This window comes from Xiphias gladius, chromosome 3 (genome assembly GCF_016859285.1).
Source record: "Xiphias gladius isolate SHS-SW01 ecotype Sanya breed wild chromosome 3, ASM1685928v1, whole genome shotgun sequence".
Lineage (NCBI taxonomy): Eukaryota > Metazoa > Chordata > Actinopteri > Istiophoriformes > Xiphiidae > Xiphias > Xiphias gladius.
In genome coordinates, this window is record NC_053402.1 from 17587644 (window position 1) to 17610659 (window position 23016).

The window sequence follows — 23016 nt, forward strand, 5'->3', positions numbered from 1 at the left end:
TTTATCGTCAGGATGTGGAGATGTAGTGTCTGACTGGAGTTTCTAGTTTCGCTAGTTTTACCAGTATAATGTAGTGCATTTCCGCACTGTGATGACTGGAGGACAGTGAACATGATTATTTCAAATAATAATCTTCTCCAGTGGACTTTTTTTTCTACTAGACTAGACTATTAATGCAATAAAAAAAACAATACCGCTGCTACTGTTGTTATTTGATCTAATTTAATAATCGTAGTTATCATGATTTTATACTCAAATCGTCTTGCATTAGCTATTGAATTATTGTTGTGTTGCAGTTCCTGACTATGCCCACTGGAGGGCAGTGAATGACCATAAATACTCGCAGACTAACCATCTTCTCCCGTTCTGCCAGAGAACAGACTGGTCTCCTCCACGCCAATCTTTTATTAAAAACTTTCACTGTTGTTATCAAAATAATCAATTAACTGTACCTATTTATATTAACAGCATTCACATTGTTAACGCTGTCTGTTAATATCAGTATTAACATCAGTGTTGCAGTTCCAGGCTGTGACCACTGGGGGGCAACCCCAGGGTTGTAAATACATTCAGGTCAACTGTGACAATTTAAAGCCTAAAACTGTAATAGATCCAAAGATAAATCCCTTCATCCATTAGTTTATCCTTTGAGGGTCGCGGGACAAAGATAGATAGATAGACAGACAGATAGATAGATAGATAGATAGATAGATAGATAGATAGATAGATAGATAGATAAAAAATAAATAATAAAATTATTATTCTTCCATCGCCAAATATTTAGATGAAGGTGGACAAAGTTATCACTAAAACTGTATTTGATGCAGGGCTCTTTACCCATATTATTATTGGAGAATGTGGAGTTTTACACTGTGACCACTATAAATGAATGAACAATAGTTTTATTTGTTGTTGTTGTTCTTGTTTTTTATTGTTTGTTTACTTTATCAGACACGTATGTGCAACTTGAATCATAAAATGCGTGTGTTGATTTAAATAAAATCACGGATATTACAGCCTCAGTTTTGTTGTATGTTCAGTCTTCGTGCCTCTTTTAGGAGAACTTGGTGATTCACATTTGTCACAATTTATTTTATTTTTTTATGAGAATAATTTTCGTGCCTGTGTAAGTGATAATTACTGACGTCAGGAGTAAATCCGTCTCAGCGGATGTTGGAGCAGCTAACGTCCAAAAAAAAAAAAAAAAAAAAAAACTTCAGTTACGCCGCGGGCAGGCTGCGTTTCTCCCAGAACCAGGTAATGGGACTTTGACTACACTGACAGCTGCACCATCACAGTCGTGACCAGAAACAGCGTTTCACGATGTTACAGACGTTTGTTCCGTTAATGTGCAAGTTTCTGGCTTTATCTTTAGTCCGTTGTTTCCCTGCCTAGACTGGCGACGCTAGCTAGCTAGCTAGCGATCGTTAGCAAACATGCTTTTCTTCTGCTTTAGCCGAGCACATACACAACCTCGTTTTCCAAGTTACCTAACCAGCCGAGTGCAAACAAACGATCGCTGTCAGTTGCTCCTATTAGAAACCTATTCTAACGACTAGGTGATAGAAATGATCTTCCACCTGCCAGTTAACTGAGCTGTAGTAACGTCAACATCACTCCGCGGTATCTCAGTTAGCCACCGTGTCAGGTAACGTTGTTAATAATAGTAATAGTAGTAATAATAATAATGATAATAGTAATAATTCCAGTACTTATGCTAGATACGCGCCCCAGTTTAAATTCACACCAGTTCTAGCTTTCGCTAGCCTTCATTACACAACTAAGTTAATCGTGGTTAGTTGTGCAAGTAGCTTTGAGCTGGATTATCTGGGAAAGGATTAAAAAAAACAAACCATAAACTAGCGTTAGCGAGGTAGTTGGTTAACTGAGAAGCGTTGGCAGTCATTTAGGAGCAATGCCTCCCAGCCAACTCTGAGTTTTTAAACTATATGTTTTCTATCAGGCACCTAGAGTAGGCCTCGTTATTGCGATGATGTTTCACTTCTGAATTTAAGTCACTCAGCTGGGTGTTATTTTTCGGAGCTCGGAGGGCAGTTCTGTTGAGACTGAGGAAAAAGCAAGGAGTGTGAGTTTTGTTTTTGGCCTGTATGTTAGCCACTAAAGTCGCGTTATTATTGTTATTATTATTATTATTATTATTATTATTATTATTATTATTATTGTTGTTGTTGTTGTTATTGAGAATCACAGAATGACATCCAGCAGATTTTAAGAAACTCTTTTATGTGTGTAGTCAGCACTATCCGTAGTTATGACTCCCGCCACGGAGGTTACGTTTTCACCGGTGTGTGTCTGTTGGTTTGTTTACTTGTCAGCAGGATTACGCAAAAAGTACAGAACCGATTTGCATCAAACTTGGCGGAGGTAAGAGGCATGGGCCAGGGAAGGACCCATTCGATTTAGGTGCGGATCCAGGGATTTTTTTTTTAAAATCACTTTCCTTAAGATTGCCAGATAGGGCATTTTCCGACATTTTCGTCAATATTTGGCCTTGGTGGAGGTATACGCTCTACTGAGTGCAATTCTGGTTGTTACATATTTAAAATATAGCTAATCAAATAACAGTTTGCCACACTATATAGTGGCATGAAAACGTTTGGGCACCCCGGGTCAAAGTTTCTGTTACTGGGAATAGTTAAATGCATAGAAGATGAACTGATCTCCAAAAGTTTAATTTTAAGAATAATTTTAATTAGTGATATTTTAAGCAAAAATGACTTTTTTCATTTCTATCTTTTACGGTTTCAAAATAATAATGAAAAAAAGGATAAAGGGCCCCAAACAAAAGTTTGGGAACCCTGCATGGTCAGTACTTAGTAACACCCCGTTTCGGCAAGTATCACAGCTTCTAAATTCTTTTTGTAGTCAGCTAAGAGTCTTTCAGTTCCAATTTAGGGGATTTTCTCCCATTTGTCCTGCAAAAGGCTTCTAGTTCTGTGAGATTCTTGGGCCGTCTTGCATGCACTTTTCCTTTAGGTCTTTCCACAGATTCTCGATGATGTTTAGGTAGGATGAATGTGAGGGTCATGGCAAAGCCTTCCGCTTGCGTCTCTTGAGGTAGGCCATTGTGGATATTGCGCTGTGTTTAGGATCATTATCCTGTTGTAGAAGCCATCCTCGTTTCATCTTCAGCTTTTTTTGCAGACAGTGGGATGTTTGCTCCCAGAATTTGCTGGTATTTAATTGAATCCATGCTTCCCTCTATTAGTGAAATGTTCACTGTACCACCATGATTAATCCATCCGTGCTTAACAGTTGGTGAGTTGTTCTTTTCATGAAATTTTTTTTTTGTGTGTGTTTTTTTTCTCCAAACAAAACCTTTGTTTTCTTGGTCTTCCAGACCTCAACTTGACCTCCATCGTTCCTGTTATACTGTTACATTTCTTAATTACCTTAGGAACTGAGGAAACAGCTACCTGAAGACACTTTACTATCTTCTTATAGCCTTCTCTTGCGTAGTGGGCAGTAAATATGTTAATGTTTCAGAGTGCTAGGCAGCTGCTTAGAGGAGCACACAGCTGCTGATTGTTGGGACAAGGTTTGAGGAGTCAGAGTATTTATAAGGCTTTGAAATTTTCATCACTTGGCCTTTCCTTATGAAAGTTGTGAACAAGCCGTAGCCCTAACAAGCTAATTAAGGTCTGAGACCCTGGTAAAAGTTATCTGAGAGCTCAAATCTCTTGGCATGCCCAAACTTTTGTATGGTGCTCCTTTCCTTTTTTTCACTCTAAAAATGTTCAACACAAAAATAATACACTAATCTTGCTTTGAATTTTGAAAAGAATGTTTCATTTTTAACTTTATGCCGTTTGGAGACCAGTTAAGCTTCTACTCACTTAACTATTCACAGTAACATAAATTTTGACCAGGGGTACCCAAAACATTTCCTTGCCACTGTATATAGCCTCAGAAATAATCAATGAAAGACAACACAACTTCTATGACACGGTCTCAATGAAATTAAACACAGCTTCATAAATGTAGTATTTATTTCAGGGCTGTTGTAGGTTGGGCACTGGTGTTCCGTTATTGAAACTTTGTTTACAGTATACACAAATACTCAGTATGTGTAGATTCATTTAGAAATATGACAGCCTTACACTTTCATGCATCACTCAAATTTTGTAAAATGTGTTTGCTTTTCCTTGTCTGACCGACCACGCTGAAACCATTTGCGTTCGCAAACTATTTTTTGAACCATGGAACAAGCAGTTACACGGTGCTCTATTTAGCTGCGATCAAATTCCCAGCAGCTCTAAACAATCATGTCATCCTAACAAAATAATAGTGCAGATGTGACTGTAAAATACCCCCAGTGCCCCTGTTTTTATTTTCTCTTTGACATTTGTTGAATACTGCGTTCAGCCAAGGCATGCATTATTTAGCCAAAGAGAGAACCATGCTTCCTGTTGAAACTTAAGCCTTGAGACAGGATAGAGTAGCTCTTACATGTGGTGGTGGTGGTGTTGTTTTATGTCCGTGTTCTTTTCATTCAGGCCTCCAGAGTAGATGCATTTTAATCCTTAAATCGTTATTATTTTGTTAATGCCTTCCTTTCTGTGCTGATGATTACCAGGGAACCCACTCATTACTCTGGAGTGTCATCTTTGTCAATTGATTTTACTTGCAGCATCCTATGTCATGACCAGATGTAAAGCAATTCATAGTTTCCACAAAAACCTTTTCACATCAATAAAATCAATCTTGTACAAAATCAGTATGTTTGTTTGATTTAACTTAAAAAAAAAAGTAAATAAATTTGTGGCATAATAATATTGACCTATTTATAACTTGCCTAATAACTTCTCATTTTGGACCTTTTATACAAATTGCTTAATCCTATAATTGGACATATTTGTTTTACGTGATGTCATTGTTTCTTTTTTATCTTTCAATTTGTCAATTATTTTATACCTTTTTGTTTTGAAAAGCTCTATAAAAAATGAGGGTAGCATTGTTTTTATGATTACTTTTTACTATTAACAGGCAGTAAGCTCCAATAAACAAGGGAGCTACAAAAGAACATTTACGCCATCATTCAGTGTTTCAATCACAAAACTGCTGAAATCTCCCCTACATTTTGCCTGTTCTAAAACTTGGAAAATGTGCAGACTGACACCAGTAGTTACCTCATTAGCCTCTCTGACTGTTGTTGGAACGGTTTATGACTTGGGAGAAGCTTGTGTCAGAAAGTAATGAGCTATGGGACTTAAACGGTGCATGTTTTTTTTTTCTTCTCTCACAGAGTGAAAGTCCACAGGAAAGCTGTGAGAGGATCTCTGTGTCCATCCCCTCTCCCTGTCCAGACATCCGGCCAGTATGTCCAGTGATCCTCCTCCTCCATACCCCGGAGGTCCCAGTGCCCCACTCATTGAGGAGAAGAATGGACAACCTGGTAATAAAACTAAATGTCCAGGATTGTGATAAACGTTAATAAGCACTCACAGATACAGTATTTATATTGACTTAATTCCTTCCTTAATCCTTGACTTAATAGGTTGTTTTCTTTGTTTATCAAATGTCATTACACAGTTGTTTTAAAGAAATATGGTTTGCTTATTTTATTGACAGTTTGGTTGTTATGATTTAGAGTCAATAGTTTTGTGTTTGAGTTCAATTTTCATCTCCTAACTCTGTAAAAATTCATATTTCAAATAACAGGTCTAACAACTGTACTAAGAACTGTCTTTAGCCATACCTTTTTTTTGGCAATTTGTCACTCTTGCTTCATCAAGTCAAACACTGATGATCAACTCTAGAATATGCCTCTGAACACCCAATTTAATCATTGTGGCTAGTGTAAACTGTCACCATGGAGACTTACAGATCGTCCCAGTGTTGGTTAGAAAGTGCACTTCCGATTCACTAAACTCAAAACTCTCACGAAAATGGAAAGTGTCATGAACACGCTGTCATATTTAAGCAGTAGCCAGTGCAAACCGACTAGTAACTGGAGTTTTGTTTCATGTTAATTTGAGACTCAAATCTTAACCTAAGTTCCAGACACACAGGAAAGCAGTGATCTTTGTGAATGGCTCTGATGACATAAATGAAACATTTGCAGGTATCATCAAACAGGTTGAATGAATCTAAACAAATAGATGGTGGCTCTTATTTCAATGTATTATAGGTACAATTGCATATTATCTGCTTACATGTAAGATGGAATATTGTGTGAATTCTTTCCATTTGTCGACTTGTTCTTCATTTCCGTGTTTTTCTTTCTTTCTTTCTTTTTTTTTTTTTAATGTGTGTGCGTTTCTTGCAGAAACGGTTCCTGTAAGAACTGCTCCTCCACAGGGACAGCCACTGCCTCCAGACTACGGCCCTCCACCCTACGAGGCCCCGCAGCCAGGCTTCCTTCCCCCACATGTCCCTGGGGAAGGGCCAATGCCAATGCCAATGCCAATGCCAATGCCACCACCACCACAAGGTGCTGCAGGCAGTCTGCATGTAAAAATTAACACATAAAGCATCAAAACAAGCTGACAGCAACACTGCTACATGTAAAGTTGTCAGGGCTTTTATTGTAGGCTTATGTGTTAGCTAATGTCTGGCCACGTGATGAATGTAAGTCCACTGTTTACTCACCTTCTAACATGGGCTTAGTCTAAAAATTCCCCAGAACAATATCTGGAACTTAAACTTTGTTCACCAGTCACTTGTTTACTTTGGCTTGGCTTCAGTTTCAGTCGGTAGGCGCAGGCGAACTAAAAGATTATAAAATTGCTCAAAGCTACATTGAGCTGCAATGTTTGGTGTTAATTCTCAGTGGGTCTGGCCCTACTAGTCAATCACATCAGTCATTGGATTCAATGTTAATATCACTTATTGGAGCTTAAAGGTTGTGCAAGTAATTGATTTGTTGGTTCCTGTTGGGTCTTACCCCCATCACTGTCAGCATCTCACCTCAATGAATCAAATTTTATGCTGGAAACTGAAAATATCATGACAAGTGACTTTACTGTAAGATTAGTCCGGTCAGTACCGTTTTGTGTCTATATATGCTTAAATTCATATAAAAACAGGGAACCTTTTAAGTTTGTAAAAAAAAAAAAAATTTTCATTCTTACAGGTGGCCCTTACCCACCGCTGCCCGGTCACTTTCCTCACATGATGCCAGGGCAGATGGGCCCTGGTCCCAGTCACTTTGTCCACATGGGAGGTCACACAGCAACTGTCCTGGCTCCTCCAGGGGCAGCTACCACTGTGACCGTACTACAGGGGGAAATGTTCCAGACCTCACCGGTGCAGACTGTGTGTCCGCACTGTCAGCAGGCAATCATCACCCGCATCTCCCACGATGTCGGCCTCATGAACACACTCTTCTGCCTCTTCTGCTTCTTTGTAGGGTAGGTATATCACAGGTTAGAAGCCGAGCAGAAAAGGGGTCTGTTAGCAGATTGATTAAGGTCACCTAAAACTCGGTTGTGGTTGGTTTTGTGACATGGTGAAAGGTGTCACAAAACCAAGATGTTGGTTTCGAACCCTCTGCTTTATAAATATCTATCATACACATAAGACTAAAGGGAGTAACACTTAAAAGTGAGAGCAGCTCTTAAGTACACAGGGCTCTTTTAACTGTGGGCTTTTGCATGTGCAAGCCATTTACAGAAATGTCCAAAAGAGCTACAACCACGTCCTTTATGACTACTCATTTGTCCATTGCCTTGACTAACAGATTACACTGTATTTAGGAACAGGTAAAATTATTCTCATAGTTATATCATGGTCAACTAGTACTTTTACATTTCTAACATTTAACACAGTAGTTAATACAACTTAGGTAGCACACAGTAATATTGTCTAATATTTTAAAAAAGGACCTTATTTTGGCAAATCAATATTGAGCCATTGTGTTTTAATATTAAAATGTAAATTCAGGATAATATCAAGCACTTAACTCAAAGTAACATCTGACACAAATTGTGGCTCAAATTCACGGTCATGCCTTTTCCCTGTCTCTTAGTTCACACTAACAGCCTGTCCCAGCAATCTGGTTATATGCAAAGCAAGTGCACCTGTTTATGGTGTGACACATGCATGCATCAAAAGAGAAAATATGCTCTTAATATCCAGACATTTGGAGTTACAAGAGTGTCGCCAACACATTCTTGATTCCGTCAAATGCTTGTCTACCTTGTATTGTGCACTCACATATTTTGCATACAGAGCTGTCTGTGATCTCTATTCCAGTCGCTTGATTCAGATCAGGGTAAGGCCTGTCCTTATGAGCACAGGGAATAAACTAACATTAACAATGTCACTAAGTTGCTGCTGTCACAGGAGTTCTGCTGACGTGTTCGTGACTCCAGATGTTGTCATGTTCAAAAAAAATACTTTCTTCTTCCACTGAACACCCACTTTTTCTTCTCTGGCCACTGAATATATAAAACCATGTGCAGGTGTTTGAATTTTCAGCTCAATATTTTGTCTTTCTGGTCCTCATTTCAGGTGTGATCTAGGCTGCTGCTTGATTCCCTGTCTGATTGATGACCTCAAGGATGTGACACACACCTGCCCTTACTGTAAGGGCTACATTTACACATACAAGCGCATATGCTAACCACCGACAGCTGTATGCTACAGAGACATGTACGTGCACACACATAAACTCACAGCTCCTCCTGCAGGTAGTGACAGGCTTTTCCCCCATTTTTGCAAAGTGTTGTGTAGCCCTCTTAAATTTGAAGTGCAGTTTTCTCATTAGTTAACTGAATATTTACTGAATATATCTTTCAGCATTGTTCTTTCATGTACAAACATGCATTTGAAATGTAAATAACCTCTCACTGAACTATGGAGGATGTAAAGCACAAAAACATTCAGAGATTGATAGGCAGCAGGCACACAGGTGCAACTGATCCTCTATGGAAACCTGGAAAAAAGGTTTGTGATGTTATGCATGTAAATGGAAAAAAAAAATCTATGGATAGACAGAGAAAACTGTGAAAATGGTCACTTTATTTATTTGAATTCATCTGTGAATCTTGCTCAGAAGCAAGCGTGTTGAGGTCAAACATGGCTGGGTAAGCTTTCTTGTTTTGTTTTTTTTCTTATTTATTTCAAATCTTTTATCCACTATTTTAACAAGTTAATCTTGAGAAGTGTGAACATTTTTGTCCATGTCTGATATTTTTTTTTTCTAACAGAACTAGTTTTTCCTTTTAATCATGATCCCATTTTGAATGTAAGCAAATTAACCAACAACCACTTTCATCTCGATAAATGGCTGTATGCACTTCTTTAGGAATGCCCAAGAATGAATTTAATTGCTATAGTTATTAATCTTATGGGCTTCAGTGAGCAGTTACAAAATGTTGAGTGATTTACAGTTGAGCTAATACACAGCAATGCCCTCTGTCCATACTGCACTCAATTTTGTGAATAAAGGTCACCTTTGCACTTTAAGTTGAAATTCACATCTCCCCTTCTTACAGATTCATAAGAACTGTCAACCCCCGGCTAATCCTTTGTTAAAAACTAATTTACAATGTCTTCTCATGAGTGAAGGCAGTGGAAAATTTTGGCTTTCATTTGGTTAGTTGTTAGCTCAGTGAACCCCACCATACAGGCACTTATTCAGACTAAAGTAGAGATGGCAGACAGAGGGTGTTAATGTTACTGATGGAGACGCAATGCATGACATCTCAGTAATCTTGTGTTGTCTCTCTGGCCATATCTTTCTATCTTCTCACTGATACTGTTGGCAGATCTTTGCTGCCACAGTAAACAGGTAGCTAGCTTAAAATACAAACATTCATTGGCAACCAAATACAAGCGTTGGCACCATCATCACATAACATTGTTTAGCCTGTTACCGTCTTACTATGGCATCAGTCCATTAAGATTACCTGCATTGCTCAGATGCATGTTAGAAAACAAGTACAGATGTATTTTGGCTAATAATGTAATTTCAAAAAATGGTTATCTCTGCTAGGAATAAGCTTCAAATAAATGACTGTATCAGACATTTTGCAAAATGACATTGTGATTCCATTGACATTAATACTAACAATGAAAGGACCATCGTTCCACCACAGCATGCCCAATCTGCCATTCACCTTCGCTCACCAAGTGCAGAGTTTGTCTGCATGACCCACACATCGAAATGAATAATTCTCACCGACTAGTTCCTTGACTCTTTGTGCATTAATTTTTTTTTCTCTTGAGGCTAGCTAAACTGTGAAAGAAGGTCAGTTTTGAGTTCAAGGATTGCATTGAACTTTCAATATGAAGTACTGTATGCCATTGTTGTGGATAATGCTGGTCTGCATCGTTCTCTAAATGTCTGTGATATGTATAACTATGTAAGTCAAAATTTGTTTGACTGTTGTATACAGGTTCTATTTTATCAATAAAAATCAGAACATGATTTTTCATTGAAACTCATTTTAATTTTATTTGAAAACTTAATTATGCCTGGAAAGTGAAAACTTTATTCAACTATATTCTGCAAAGACAAAAGGAATAGTTTCTTCAGCACATAGAATAGAAACTGCACAAACTTGAAATAATCAAAAGGATTTCCACAGCTACCAGAGCCTGTTGTTAATAACTAAAGGCAGGAAAATGACAGACAAGGGATGTGGGGAATAATCTATGCAACTTGAGCATTAAATATATAAAAACTTTTAAAGCACAAAGGCGTCAATCTCTCCATCGATGTCCACACTGGGCATTGCAGCATTTGTAAAAAGTCGTCATCGGTTCATCTGCTGATCTGGTCTGAATCTGCATGAAATACGCCCGAGGATGCTCACACTTGGGACAAGTTTCTGAGAACAGAGACAAATGGAGCGTGTAACTGTTGAATCACAAGGACTGCTGGGTTTTAACACATTCGGTTCATAGTGTAAAGAGAACACAAATTATGTATGAGACAGTACAGCTGTAAAAGCTCACCTGACTGACTCTAACTAACACAACACACATTTCCATGATCAACAAGTCATTCATTTCTCTGCGTATGTTTACAATCTTTATTCTAAACGTATAAAATTCCTGGTTTTCGGGATAGCGTTAGTATTAGATAAGAGAACTCATTTTATCAACCAAGTTAAACAGGCTCTCAAAATTTTGTTTCTGCTGATATTTCGACTAAAAAGTTCAACTGTACTGTACAAATTTGACACAGTTCAAGGGCTACATGCATTGTTACTAAAATTCTGTATACTCCTTGAATTGTGCAATTTGATGTGTTACAAAATGAAATAATCTGTAGTCAATAAAATTAATTTAATAAAAAATAATACTTCACACACAATAGTGCGGCATCAATGCTTGTGTCGGTGAGAAATATTTAATAACCATTTAATGTTACAGTTTCTTATTTATGGGACAGATTTTGAATAATTACCATTCAAACTTGTAGTTATTCTGCATTTGTAATAAAAACATGACAACAGCCAGCTAAGAGTCTCTCAATTTTTGATTAGGGAATTTTCACCCAATCCTGTAGATTGCTCAGTTTTCCTATAACATTAATGTTAGTAGGACCACTGTAGAGTCTCAGACAAAACGGGTGTGTCACAAATATACATTACAATTCAAAGTCAGGGGGGGCAGTGCAACAAAGTCTGGATTCTGGTGTGAAGCAGAGGCAATACTAAACAAACATGATGAGGAGTTTTGGGTTGATAGACAGCGGTTTGCGCTCAAATGTGTCAAGACAAGGGACCCAGAACTGAAAAGCCCGATTTCATGTCACTTACCGGCAGTTGAGTCCACGTTTTCCCAAGCTGCAGCTCCACCAAGGACATCATCCACCTCTTTTAGCTTGGGATACTTTCTGTTATTTACCTGCAGCCAGAAAACAAAAAATCTAAACTACAGAGCGCAAACAGCACGACTCGGAAGTGACACAGCGTGTGCGTGCGTGCGTGTGCGCGCACCGTGATACTTTATCGTGTAACTCACCTTTCTTGTGATGTTGTGTACATAGGGACAGGTGTTACAGGCGAACCTCATGCACTTCTGTCCTTCCTCGACAATTAAAACATTCCCACAGGTTGGACAAAAAAGAAGCATGTTAGCCGAGATACAAGCGTACTTACGGCTACAAGCTGAAATAAGAAACTCGATATAAATACAGCGTTGCACACAAACAGCTAGCTCCTTTAGTTTTCCTGTTGTAAACAGTTGGGTGCATGTGGAGCGGCGGAAGAGGCGCTGGTGAAAGCAGGGGCTCCCTTTTTTACAGCTCGGCGGGAAACAAAATATAAATGCAGAGTGTGGTTTCGTATTAAAACAACGGAGCACAAATTTCAAAAATGATGTAACCGTCAAATAATGATTATTAACTGCAATATTTGACTGTTTAATGAAATGATTAAGTGTTTGAATTTACTTCCGCTAAGAGGAACCATGTATACTGAGCAACATTATCCTTCCGGTATATAATTTGTACTGTACACATTGTTTACTTCCAGTGATTCGTAGTTTCCAGTTAAAAAAAAAAGATCATTTGTCAGTGGTATTTAGTGAATCTGAGTCTCATAAAACCGGAGCCGCTGCTACTGTAGCGCCCGATGATGGAGGAGCAGAGTCAGGACACTGCTGGAGGAGCACAGACCGCGAAAGAGGAGGAGGTGGACAAGGGGAACCTGGCAGATATGGCAGCTGTAGATGCGGATGCACAGGAGGAAGATGAGGACGCTCTTCCTCACTCAGAGATCCTGGATATTTTCGAGGAGGGACTCGCTCGACTCGTGCAGGACCCTTTACTCTGTGACCTTCCAATTCAGGTGCAGTGGCCTGTGATGGGAAAGCAAAAAAAAAACAAAAAACGAGACACGTTTTTACACATATACATCTGTTTCCGTTATTCAGTAGTCACTGAGATGTCTTTAGTACTTGACTGGAGTTCACCTGTTGAAGATGAACTTGACTGGTCTGCAAGGGGCCATATTTGGTTAGAATAAGTTTCCACATTTCACAGTGCATGTCACAGCAAAATTCCTATCCCCCCCACAAAATCCAAGTAGACTCTGTAGACCGCAGAAATCCAACTGTGTTTGTGTATGAGTCAAGGGAAGGAAATTCTAAATTTCAAAAGCATTCAAAGTTGCCGTGAAGGTGGAAAAAAGGGTCTTGTACAGATAGAAGATCAGAAAACAGTAATCACTCTCCATTGCTTCAGTTTCTCTGCAGAGAGCAGGGATCTTTTATTTTTTTTTGAATTCATAGTAGACATTATACAAACAGATGGACGTTTTGAGAATATGGTCTTGAGGGCAAAAGAGCCCAAGGTGACATATTCTCATTGCATGTTTTGTCTGACCAAGAATCCAAAACCCAAAGGCAATCAGTTTACAAAGATATAATAATAATAATAATAATAATAATAATAATAAAGGACAAGGGGCAAATACTTACATTTGAGAAGCCAGAACAAAAGAATGTTTGGCATTTTTACCTGATAAATTACCTTAACAATTTAGTTACCAAACTTGTTGGTAATTTATTTTCTGTCGATTGACTAATCAAATCATTGAATAATCGTTCCAGTGCCAGCTCGCAATTCATGACGATCATTCACTACAGGCACAGGTATTAAAGCCTGTTTAAAGATCTCAGAATCGGCACTAATAGACAGAGGAATTCCTGCACATTTTCCTGAAGCCTGATGATTGTTTTTTTTTAGGTTACTCTGGAGGAGGTAAATTCTCAAATTGCTTTAGAGTATGGCCAGGCGATGACCGTGAAGGTTTTAAAGGCAGATGGTGAAATAATGCGTAAGTGTTGAGATTTTCTTGTTTTCTTCATTTCTATGCAGTTTGTGTATTCTGATTACGTTTTTAGATTTTTTTCTTTAATGGGTGGACATCCCTGCAAAATTTGTAGTTGTATTATTATCATTATTCTTTTTAAATAATAATTCACTTTTTTATTTTTATTTCTCTTAAGCCATAGTGGTGGTGCAAAATGCTACTGTCCTTGATCTGAAGAAGGCCATTCGCAGATTCATGGAGCTGAAACAACAACGTGAAGGTGGAGTGAAACATGTCAGCTGGTAAACACATGCACACACACACACACACACACACACACACACACACACACACACACACACACACACACAAACACAAACACAAACACACAAACAGAAGAGCTTAAAAAGGATTTTAACATTTTAAAAATGGCCACATTTGTTACACTTCCACTCTTTGCTTCCTTTTCTTTACAGGAGATATGTTTGGAGAACTTATCATTTAGTATTTCAGGGGGAAAAGCTTGAAGATGACAAGATGAGGCTTAAAGAGTAAGTGAATGAAATTATCACTTAATTTAACTGTGATTCCATTATCAACAGTTTTTCACCATTTTTTCCTCTCTTTGAATTCTTTTGATATCTTCAGCTACGGGATCAGGAACAGAGATGAAGTGACGTTCATGAAGAGACTGAGGAAAAAGTGAAATGTCCCCAAACCAACATTTGTCATGTCAGGAAAAAGAAACCCAGTTCCTACAGTGTGTACTGGTCCAGTTTCTCAGACTTGAAATGACTTTGAACAAGTATTTGTGCCATATTCATGTTATGGATATCTCTGTACACATTATAAACCCCAAATATTTATCATTAAAAAACCCACTTTACAAACTGTGCTGTTTCTTAAAGAGGCTACATGTAAATAAAATATCTGCAATTCTGGATGTTAAGTCCCCCTCTTTTGTACTGTGATTTTTACATAGTTGTCTGCAAATATTAAAGTATATTTCAGTATTTTATTTTATTTTTTGCGTGTTTGTGTTTTACTTCAGATGGCATCTCAAAAAGAGCATTCTGTAACATTTACCAGAGAGGGCTGTTATAAATGTACCCTGACAATTTGAATATTTCCCGGTAGAAGTGAACACTACATGCCCTTGTCAACCTAATTTGAATTCTTACTTGCACAGGGCACGCTGGGAGCAGCTGAGGAGATTAGGTAACGCACACCCTTTTCCCAATGTTATAATAATATTATCTGTAATACAATTTAAAAGAGACTTTATGGAATTAGTAGTTGAGACATTTTTGTAATGTTTCAACTTCTTACAGTGTAGTAGTGAGTGCATGAGGTTGAAGTTACAGTTACAAGCACTGGACTTGAGATTTATGTCATGCTATTTATGTTACGAGTAGCTTTGAAACTCAATTCCAGCCTTTTATCTACAAGTTTAAAGGACTGTTCTGTAACTTTTGCTGGCTAGGCATTTTAATCAAACCTTAAATTGTTTTATTGTTTTTTTTTTCCTTTTAATTTTTTTGTTTATTTATTTAAGGAACTCAATCTTACCCTTGTTTTATAACCAGCCAAATTGAATTGGGTTTTTTGGAAACATTAATTTAATCTAAGACTTGGTGCAGTGAGCAGTGAGTGCGTCCTTTTTTGCTTTCTTTCCGTCCGCCTTTGATGGCCTTGCACTTGTTTGTCTAATGTAAATTTGTGTTTATTGCTGATGAGCTGAAGGTGTACAGTAACCCCACTGACTGGCCACTCACTTATTCTGTTTTGTAGTTGAGCCATAAATGGATCATTTGCAGACAACACAGGAGGCATTATTGCAATAATCCTTTTTAACATATCCTTTGGTCTGCCATCCTGTTAATGAATCATGAAATTTGTTGCTCGTTCATATACCAGATGGGACAGAAATATGCAAAAGGTACCTATAAATAGATTTCCCTGTCAAGAATTAAAAGATGTGAGAGGAATGTAAATCAAAATGTACTACAAACATAATGTTAGAAAATAGTCTCAACTTATATTCATGACATCAGTATTATTGATCTACTGTAGAGCTAGTACTTTGAAAGCTGGTCTTTATTTTGAGAGGAACGCCTCCCATAAAAAAATGTGGTCACATATGAACATATCTTTGGTAGTAACAATTTAGTATTCGCACAACAAAACATGCTAAGTCCAATTTTCTGCTGCAATTTCACTGTGCTCCCATCATATAAGCATAGATTGTATATGCACTAATGCTCTAAATTACAGGACAGAACATTCTGCATACCAAACAAGCATAAAACATACAGTAAACACAAATCAAGTGAAGACTGAAATCTGAGGCCTAGGCAAAAAACAAACCAACAATTTCTCTCTTAGGTCTTTTCAGCGTTCACCATGACTTCTTCAGACAGCGATCTGAAGAAGATATCTACAGAACTGAAACATCTTTCACTCAAAAGGCAACAACTTCTGGAGAGGAAAAAAATCCTGTGCATATTTCAGGAATTAAGGAATTGTCCTGGATTTGGACAAACAGGTGACATGTAAAAAAGAGCATCAAGAAATTTACAATCAAAAAAGACACAGATGTTTGGCACTTGATAATAAAATAGCCATGTCTTTTGCATATTATACACACACACACAATAAAATGTGTCATTCCTTAGTGCCTCTGCTGTCTGCGGAGTGTGTTATTTTTCTCTTTCTACCAGAGGAAGTAGCCTCAAAGCAGTGTGAGATTGACAGCATTGATGACAAATTGAAACAACTGACTGACAGGAGGGCTGAACTCCAAAATAGCTGCAATGCCATCCTCAATGCCAAAGATAAGAAAAGCATTAAAGGTGAGTCCGAATTCACTGCAGCAAATCATTACTCCATCCTACTCTTGCCTTGTAACCACCTTTTTTCTTCTTTGTTAGAGGTTAGCCACAGCCCCAATCAGACGATTGTGCCTGACGCTCCTGATTCTGGCCCAAATATTTTCTATGTTGAGGCTCCGCCTACTACCCCTGGTGAGTCATGCAAAAATGCTCATTTTACCTGCTGAATTTGGTGCTTTTCTCTACAAATAGCAAGAGATACATTACAGAAAGTAGAGAACAAGCTCCTCATAAAATCACACTTGTTGCTTTCACATCCAATGAGGACAGGATGCAGTGACTTTTGGGTCTCTGCAAAATAAAAAAAATTCATGTTTCATCTGAGCAACAGTTTTGCACCGATAAAGCTATAAAACTCCTCATTCATTAGCTGGAGGTCAGATCATAGGCTGTTTGACATTCAACAGCTTTATGTACCTGCATAACCAACAAAAAAGAACAAAAACAAGGGACAGTGAATCCCAGTGCATTCGCTCATTAAATACTTTTGCACTTTTTGTCAAAATTGAAAAAATTGTATCTTATTAAGAGCACATACAGTACTCTGCACCCCCCATGAAAACCATTTATTCTTCCAGTTCATTTATTTTTGACGACACAGCCTAAACTTTTGGTTTTATTTCTGTAAGGTTTAGAGAAATAGTGAATGAAAACAAGTTGTTTTTTCTTTCATGAGATACCTATGACTAAAGTTCAAGCATTTCAGCCCCTAAAGTGATTCTGGACGTGGAAAACCTTCCACCGTGTCCATGCAGGACGCAGTGCCCACAGTGTCGGCAGTACATCGTGACGGAGACTTCTACCTCTGTCAGCAGTGTGACCTGGCTGGTGTGTGTCATTACAGCTTTCATTGGGTATGAACAAGTACATTATCACACCTCGATGAGCCTGTATTTATTCGTGTAGCCACTGGACATATGCTTCCATTTTATTTTGTTCCCTTTCCTTCTTTTGCAGATGCGTGGCCGGTTGTTGCCTCATTCCCTTCTGCCTCGATAGGTTCAAATCTATCACACACAGATGTCCCAAGTGTCGAACATCAATCCACACTATTAAAAAGCTCTGAGAGGAAAGCATGCGCTGGAAGATTCAAATTCGGACTGAGAAGACACTGGACATGAACCTAATGGTGAAGTAGTATTTCAGCCGCATAGCAATGTTGTGCTCTTTTTTTTAACAGAGTCAGAAGGGACATGTGATGTTGACTTTCATAGACTGATTGTATGTAAATGTGTATTATATTAAATTTTTAACATAAAGTGATCCTACACTTAATTAAAAAATATTCTCTATATGAATTAGATGATGTAGATACTTAGAGGCTGAGTGTGAAATACCAAATATCTCTGTATTTGCAGAACAATTGCTACATTTGTATAAAAGATAACATAAATAAACAATGTGTAAAACATGTGGCATACAAATTATGCATTACAATGTTTCTTGCTGTTGAGTTATACTAGTATAGTAAAGACAAAATATTTCTCATGGAAAAAAAAAAAAATTGCCAATCACATAAGTCCTTTTCACAACAGTTCCTTCAACATTCAGATGTGTTTGTCATTGACGCTCCAGATAACCTGCAGAGGCAGACAGAGAATCCCTAACAATTCAACAAAACAACACAGTCAGTACACTTTCCATTAGAATCAAACACCAGCACCACCGCCAGGACACCATCCTGCTGCAGTGCATCATGCTGTGCATGATGGTTTCTTTGACACTGAATTTTATTTCCTTCCTAACAGAAGTCATCTTTTGCATTTTGCAAAAAAAAAAAAAAAAGGAAAAAAAAGAAAACCAGATGCGGCCAGCAGATGTCAGTACAATACAAATCAACTGTAATACATTAAGGTTATTTCAGTATAAAAAGAGGCTAAAACATAGTTGCACACTAAATCATACTCATTAATACTGTTCTTTCTGTAGGTTGTGTCTGTATGTCTGTTGTTACTTTGTAAAGCTATGCACAGAGATCATGGTCTCGTATGGCCTGCCGTGTTTACAAATGTTGAATAAACTACCTAACCAAAAATCAAGCTGACCTTGATTCAATCATTTTAACCCTGGTAAGAGTCAGTCTGCCAGACTTTAAAGCAGCGAATGATGTTCCAGTAACAATCTATCATTATTTATTTGGATACACTCTTGACGGAGCGCAGCAGATCTCTCTTGTGACTATTGCCCGTAACTATGAGTTAGGATTCTTCTTTTTAAAGCTTATAGGACTACTGGTCATACAATATTGTACACAGCGTACACATGCACACTGGAGATACATCACAGAAATGCTTGACATTTAGCGGTTGTGTGTTTACAATCTGTTTTGATAATAGTGTTAGTTTCTGCTATTACCACAGTCAATACAGCAATGCACATTCATAAAGATTGGAGGACAAAGAGGACAAACATGAGAAGAGATTGATAACAAACCAGCGGCATAATTTAAGATTGAAAGCTTAAAAGTTACTTCCACTGTCAGCTCAAACTGTCAGTACCAGTCCTACGTTATGTCAGTCTCCCCCGATAATCAGAGGGTTTAAAGACTTCAAAGGAAGCAATGCAGCAACTTCCAAAATGATACTGCATTAGATTATTACTGAACTGATTTATCTGTCCAAAAAGCAGAGCAGAGCTGCCCAAAACGCCAACAGCTCTTATTCTCTCATGGAAACAAAATCATTTCTCCCTTAAATAAATAAAACATAATGTTCATCTGAAATGGCAGGAATTGACCTTAACAGCACTCAGTCCCAGTTCAAGCGCAGTTGTTGCGATTATCGTCTGGCTTCAATAATGTTTCAAAACATCCATTAACAGATTCGTAGGAGCTGACCTCATAAACACAGATGAGCATGACTTTATCTTTCTCACACAATCATTTATTCTTCGAATTAACAGAGAGTACAAAGTACAAATCTGACATACGAAGGGTCTGGATCCAGAATGCAGAGTGGAGATATTTTCCCGGCCGACGCTTTTAAAACTCCATAACCCCCGTCCTATACTGCACTCATCCTAGTCACGTCCTACGGGATGTGACTGATTGGTCAGTGCAAACACATGGGACCCTCTGATAGATGTGATACTTGAGCATGACTTGCGGTTCAAGTACACCTCTGCAAAGCTTCTCCTGAACTTCAGTTACCATCAAAGGTGTCTGACTCTATGCCCTTCACCGTTTCCCAAAAATGGCAGTTCCCAATGCACACTTTTTCTGGCAATCACAAGTTCAAATGACTTCCTTTTTTCTACCCTTCAATGCACAACTGCATGAGTAAATGTACTGTTTGATTACAAATAATATTCAGTATATTGATTACATACAAGTATTATATTGATTAATATGCCTTATATTTATAACACACAGTTTAGCGTTGATTATGCAGATTACCTCATTTCCATCAACACAGTTCATGAGAGTCCAGGAAGTCAGAAGAGAAGACACCCACTGGTGTCGACATGTCCAAAGGGTTGACACCCTCTGATGGCACAGACAGGGTAAGGTCCAGCCAGTCCATATTGTCCATGTTGGGGCTGTGCAAGGTCAAAGCAGAGGGCGGTGTGTTTTCATTAAAGTCCACTTCCATGGTGACTATAGGTGAGTGTAACTCCTCCATCAGCTTCAGTGTTTGTGGCTCAGTGTCAGCGCCTAGCGTGCAATCCAGGAGGCTGTCCAGCTGGGTGTCAGAGGTCAGCGCTGCCAGGCTGGTTGAGGGTTTGAGGGGTGCAGTAGGCAGCTGGGCCACTTGGACCATGGGAGGAGGGCGGGATAAAACCATGTTGATAGGAAGGGTGGTTACACTGGCTGTCACAGGCAAAGGCTTACTCAGGCTGGGAGGATCCTGTCTAATGAAGGGGGAGATCTCTGAAAAAACAAGTGCAGACATAAAGTGAGAAAATCCAAAAATCATTATTATGTTGTTGTAATTTATCAAAAAAAAAAAAAAGTGCAGTTCTTCTTACCACCACTCTCAATCAACACATCAAATAGGTCATCCATCTGCTGGCTAGCTGCAGTGGGACTCTGCAAAGATATAACAACCAGTACATTTTTCAGTGGCTGTAGTAACAACTTAAGGATAAACTGTACTAAACAACATATTTCATTGTTATTTCTTTATTCACCTGAACAGCTGTTAGCATGCTGCGTGTCTGTTTAACTGCATCCTCATAGCGGGGTGGGTCTTTACACTTTGACACATGGTTTGTGAATGTTGGCTGCTGCAAGATCAACGGGGGTTGACTGGGACTGGGAGACTGTTTGACAGGAAGAGACAGCAGTTTCTTACACCAAATGAAAAACAGGATACATCTGATGCAAACCATCATTCAAATGCAGCTCACATTGTACAAATAAGTAAATAAACCAGGGCTCAGCACTCTTCTGAACAATAATTGCAAAGTGCTCCACAGGAAAAGAAAGAAGAAAGAAAAAGTAAAGACTAACAGATCACCCTCTACCTTATTCGTAGGTCCTTTGGGGACGGGCTGGTTAGCGGCAGCTCCTGCAGGACATCCATTTGCTGGGAATGTGTTGAGTAAGCTTTGTGCTGTGGTATCCATCCTCCACGTCTGCAGAGAAATGAAGGCAAGTCAGCATGGAGACCTGCATTAATGACTGCATTAATGCCATCAATGTGGGTTAAATGCTTTCTGCTACATGTACGGAAAAGTAGTGCATTGAAACACATACTCTCTGTGGGAGCTACTTCTGTTTAAGTAACCAAGCAGCAGAGGATCAGGGGTGTAGCTGGGAATTGTGGAAACATAAAAGAAGACCGCTCTGGATGACCTGCTTTTAAGCAAAATAACCTGAATTGAATTGCTTGGGCCCCCTTCAGCTGAGGCTTCACCACATGTCACCCCACTTGTGACAACAGTGTTTGCAGTGCTATGCAGTGTAACTCATGAGTGCTGTGTTTGCATGGAGCTGCGGTTTCTGTTGCTAAATCTGGCTGCATGTTGGGCTCAGAGCAGAGGGACGACAGAGGGCAGTGAGGGCACCACGGTCAGCCCTCACTCAGCAACTGCTCCAGAAGACCATGTTTCCACAGGCCCTCTTTTGATGTGAGCAGAAGACTTCACCATCCAGCCGAGGCCTGTTATTACCGTGGCAACAAGCAAGACTGTTTACCCATGGTAGCATGTAATTGATTGTTGGAGAGAAAAACATATGATATGTGATATATTAGGCGATGCCATCAAAAACATTGCACCACGTCTATGATGTACAACTTAAAGAGAATTTACTGCAAAGAAAACAGAATTTATGATTTCATGTGCACGCACGTTTCACGTACGTGTGATGACATACAATTTAAGTTTTCACATTTTAAAGGAATCCCAAACTACCATAAATTCACTACTGATAGTGATGACTAATAAGGAGGCAGACAGAGGCAGTCTGCACAAGCATTAGTGTGTTTTCTTACCTTCGTCAGTGGCTGACTGTGAGGGCTGCATGGCTGTTGTAATGCTGCTGAGGCCTCTATTTTCTGTGGCAACTGTCCAGAAGTCTGGATGAGGCCTGGGGCTGCGCTGCTAACAGTAGTATGTAATTTGATGCAGTTAGCTGGGAGCTGGATAGCGACTGCTGACGCAGGAAGGGATGCAGGCAGGAGGATCTGTGCTCCGTTCTGGACAGACTGCAGGGTTTCAGGCTGCTTGATGGTCTGATGGCTGATGATGAACTGATTTGGATTAGCTAAGTGGCTCTGATCTGCAGCCTCCTCCTGTTTGACCAACACTGGCAGACCAGGAGAGCTACAGGACGCGGAGCAGTGTAAGGGGGACCTGTTTTCCTCTTTGACCTGGATGGGAGCAAGAGGGCTGAGCTGAGGTGGAGAATCTCCTTGCTGACTCCTCTTCTCCACCTCCAGCTGCATCTTCAGTTCCTCCACCAGCCTCTGCTCCTGTTCCAGCTTCCTCATCAGCTCTTCAATCTGACGCTCCTTCTCATGCAGACGTTTGTCCTTTTCAGAGTCCTTCTCATGCGGACGTTTGTCCTTGCCAAGAGATTCCCTCTCATAGGACCTTGTCTCTGTTGGAAACTCCTCCTGTGGAGCTCTCTGTGGGGAGCTCGTGCAGGGAGCATTGTAAGTTGGAGACACAGCATCTGAAAGATTTGCTGGACTGTCTGTCATACTACTGTCCTCTATGCCCAGAGTGGAAACCTTGGAGGCTATGGGGGACACAGGAGGGGTTGATTTTATGTTTTCAGACTGTGAGGCTGCTGTGACAGCTGTTGTTTCCATGGCAGAAGCAGTCTGTATGTTAGAGGTCTCCTGATACAACTTTAGCCTCTCTATGAGGTCTGTCTTAGTCCCAGAAACAGGCAGAGATCTGCGTTTTAGTTCCATTTTCAGCTCAGCAACCTGTAAACATAACAG

The 23016-nt window shown here is 39.2% G+C and overlaps 5 protein-coding genes across 14 annotated transcripts in view; 3 read left to right on the forward strand and 2 right to left on the reverse strand.

Moving 5' to 3' along the window:
• Nucleotides 1-1191: 1191 nt before the first annotated feature.
• Nucleotides 1192-9615, forward strand: cdip1 (cell death-inducing p53 target 1). 4 transcript variants are annotated; one of them, XM_040121721.1, is made up of 6 exons: nucleotides 1208-1257; nucleotides 2340-2424; nucleotides 5267-5416; nucleotides 6290-6454; nucleotides 7097-7373; nucleotides 8476-9615. In XM_040121721.1, the coding sequence occupies exons 3-6, from the start codon at nucleotides 5341-5343 to the stop codon at nucleotides 8585-8587; spliced, it is 630 nt and encodes a 209-aa protein (XP_039977655.1). In that variant the 5' UTR covers nucleotides 1208-1257; nucleotides 2340-2424; nucleotides 5267-5340; the 3' UTR covers nucleotides 8588-9615. The 4 variants fall into 4 exon arrangements, with proteins under 4 accessions (XP_039977645.1, XP_039977655.1, XP_039977660.1 ...); XM_040121726.1 differs by having other exon boundaries at nucleotides 1227-1257; nucleotides 2337-2424; XM_040121735.1 differs by lacking the exon at nucleotides 1208-1257 and adding an exon at nucleotides 1266-2086.
• A 764-nt stretch (nucleotides 9616-10379) lies between these two features.
• Nucleotides 10380-12230, reverse strand: polr3k (polymerase (RNA) III (DNA directed) polypeptide K). Its single transcript, XM_040121761.1, has 3 exons — nucleotides 11941-12230; nucleotides 11736-11823; nucleotides 10380-10799 (listed from the first exon to the last, which is right to left on the reverse strand). Exons 1-3 carry the CDS (start codon nucleotides 12049-12051, stop codon nucleotides 10672-10674), a joined length of 327 nt encoding a protein of 108 aa, XP_039977695.1. The 5' UTR covers nucleotides 12052-12230; the 3' UTR covers nucleotides 10380-10671.
• A 192-nt stretch (nucleotides 12231-12422) lies between these two features.
• On the forward strand, nucleotides 12423-14676 carry snrnp25 (small nuclear ribonucleoprotein 25). Its single transcript, XM_040121749.1, has 5 exons — nucleotides 12423-12767; nucleotides 13667-13757; nucleotides 13930-14035; nucleotides 14210-14284; nucleotides 14382-14676. Exons 1-5 carry the CDS (start codon nucleotides 12552-12554, stop codon nucleotides 14437-14439), a joined length of 546 nt encoding a protein of 181 aa, XP_039977683.1. The 5' UTR covers nucleotides 12423-12551; the 3' UTR covers nucleotides 14440-14676.
• Nucleotides 14677-16276: 1600 nt separating this feature from the next.
• On the forward strand, nucleotides 16277-17843 carry LOC120806623 (lipopolysaccharide-induced tumor necrosis factor-alpha factor homolog). Its single transcript, XM_040157966.1, has 4 exons — nucleotides 16277-16585; nucleotides 16664-16756; nucleotides 17331-17478; nucleotides 17582-17843. Exons 1-4 carry the CDS (start codon nucleotides 16357-16359, stop codon nucleotides 17688-17690), a joined length of 579 nt encoding a protein of 192 aa, XP_040013900.1. The 5' UTR covers nucleotides 16277-16356; the 3' UTR covers nucleotides 17691-17843.
• The window catches only part of mrtfbb (myocardin related transcription factor Bb), a 75801-nt gene continuing 70627 nt past the window's right edge, over nucleotides 17843-23016 (reverse strand). For all 7 annotated transcript variants that reach the window (XM_040157884.1, XM_040157890.1, XM_040157912.1 and 4 more), the window contains 5 exons: nucleotides 22060-23001; nucleotides 21089-21199; nucleotides 20753-20884; nucleotides 20591-20651; nucleotides 17843-20492 (listed from right to left, as the gene is read on the reverse strand). In XM_040157884.1, the coding sequence (XP_040013818.1) occupies nucleotides 20029-20492; nucleotides 20591-20651; nucleotides 20753-20884; nucleotides 21089-21199; nucleotides 22060-23001 (1710 nt within the window). In that variant the 3' untranslated portion in view covers nucleotides 17843-20028. The remainder of the gene's footprint in view (nucleotides 20493-20590; nucleotides 20652-20752; nucleotides 20885-21088; nucleotides 21200-22059; nucleotides 23002-23016) is intronic.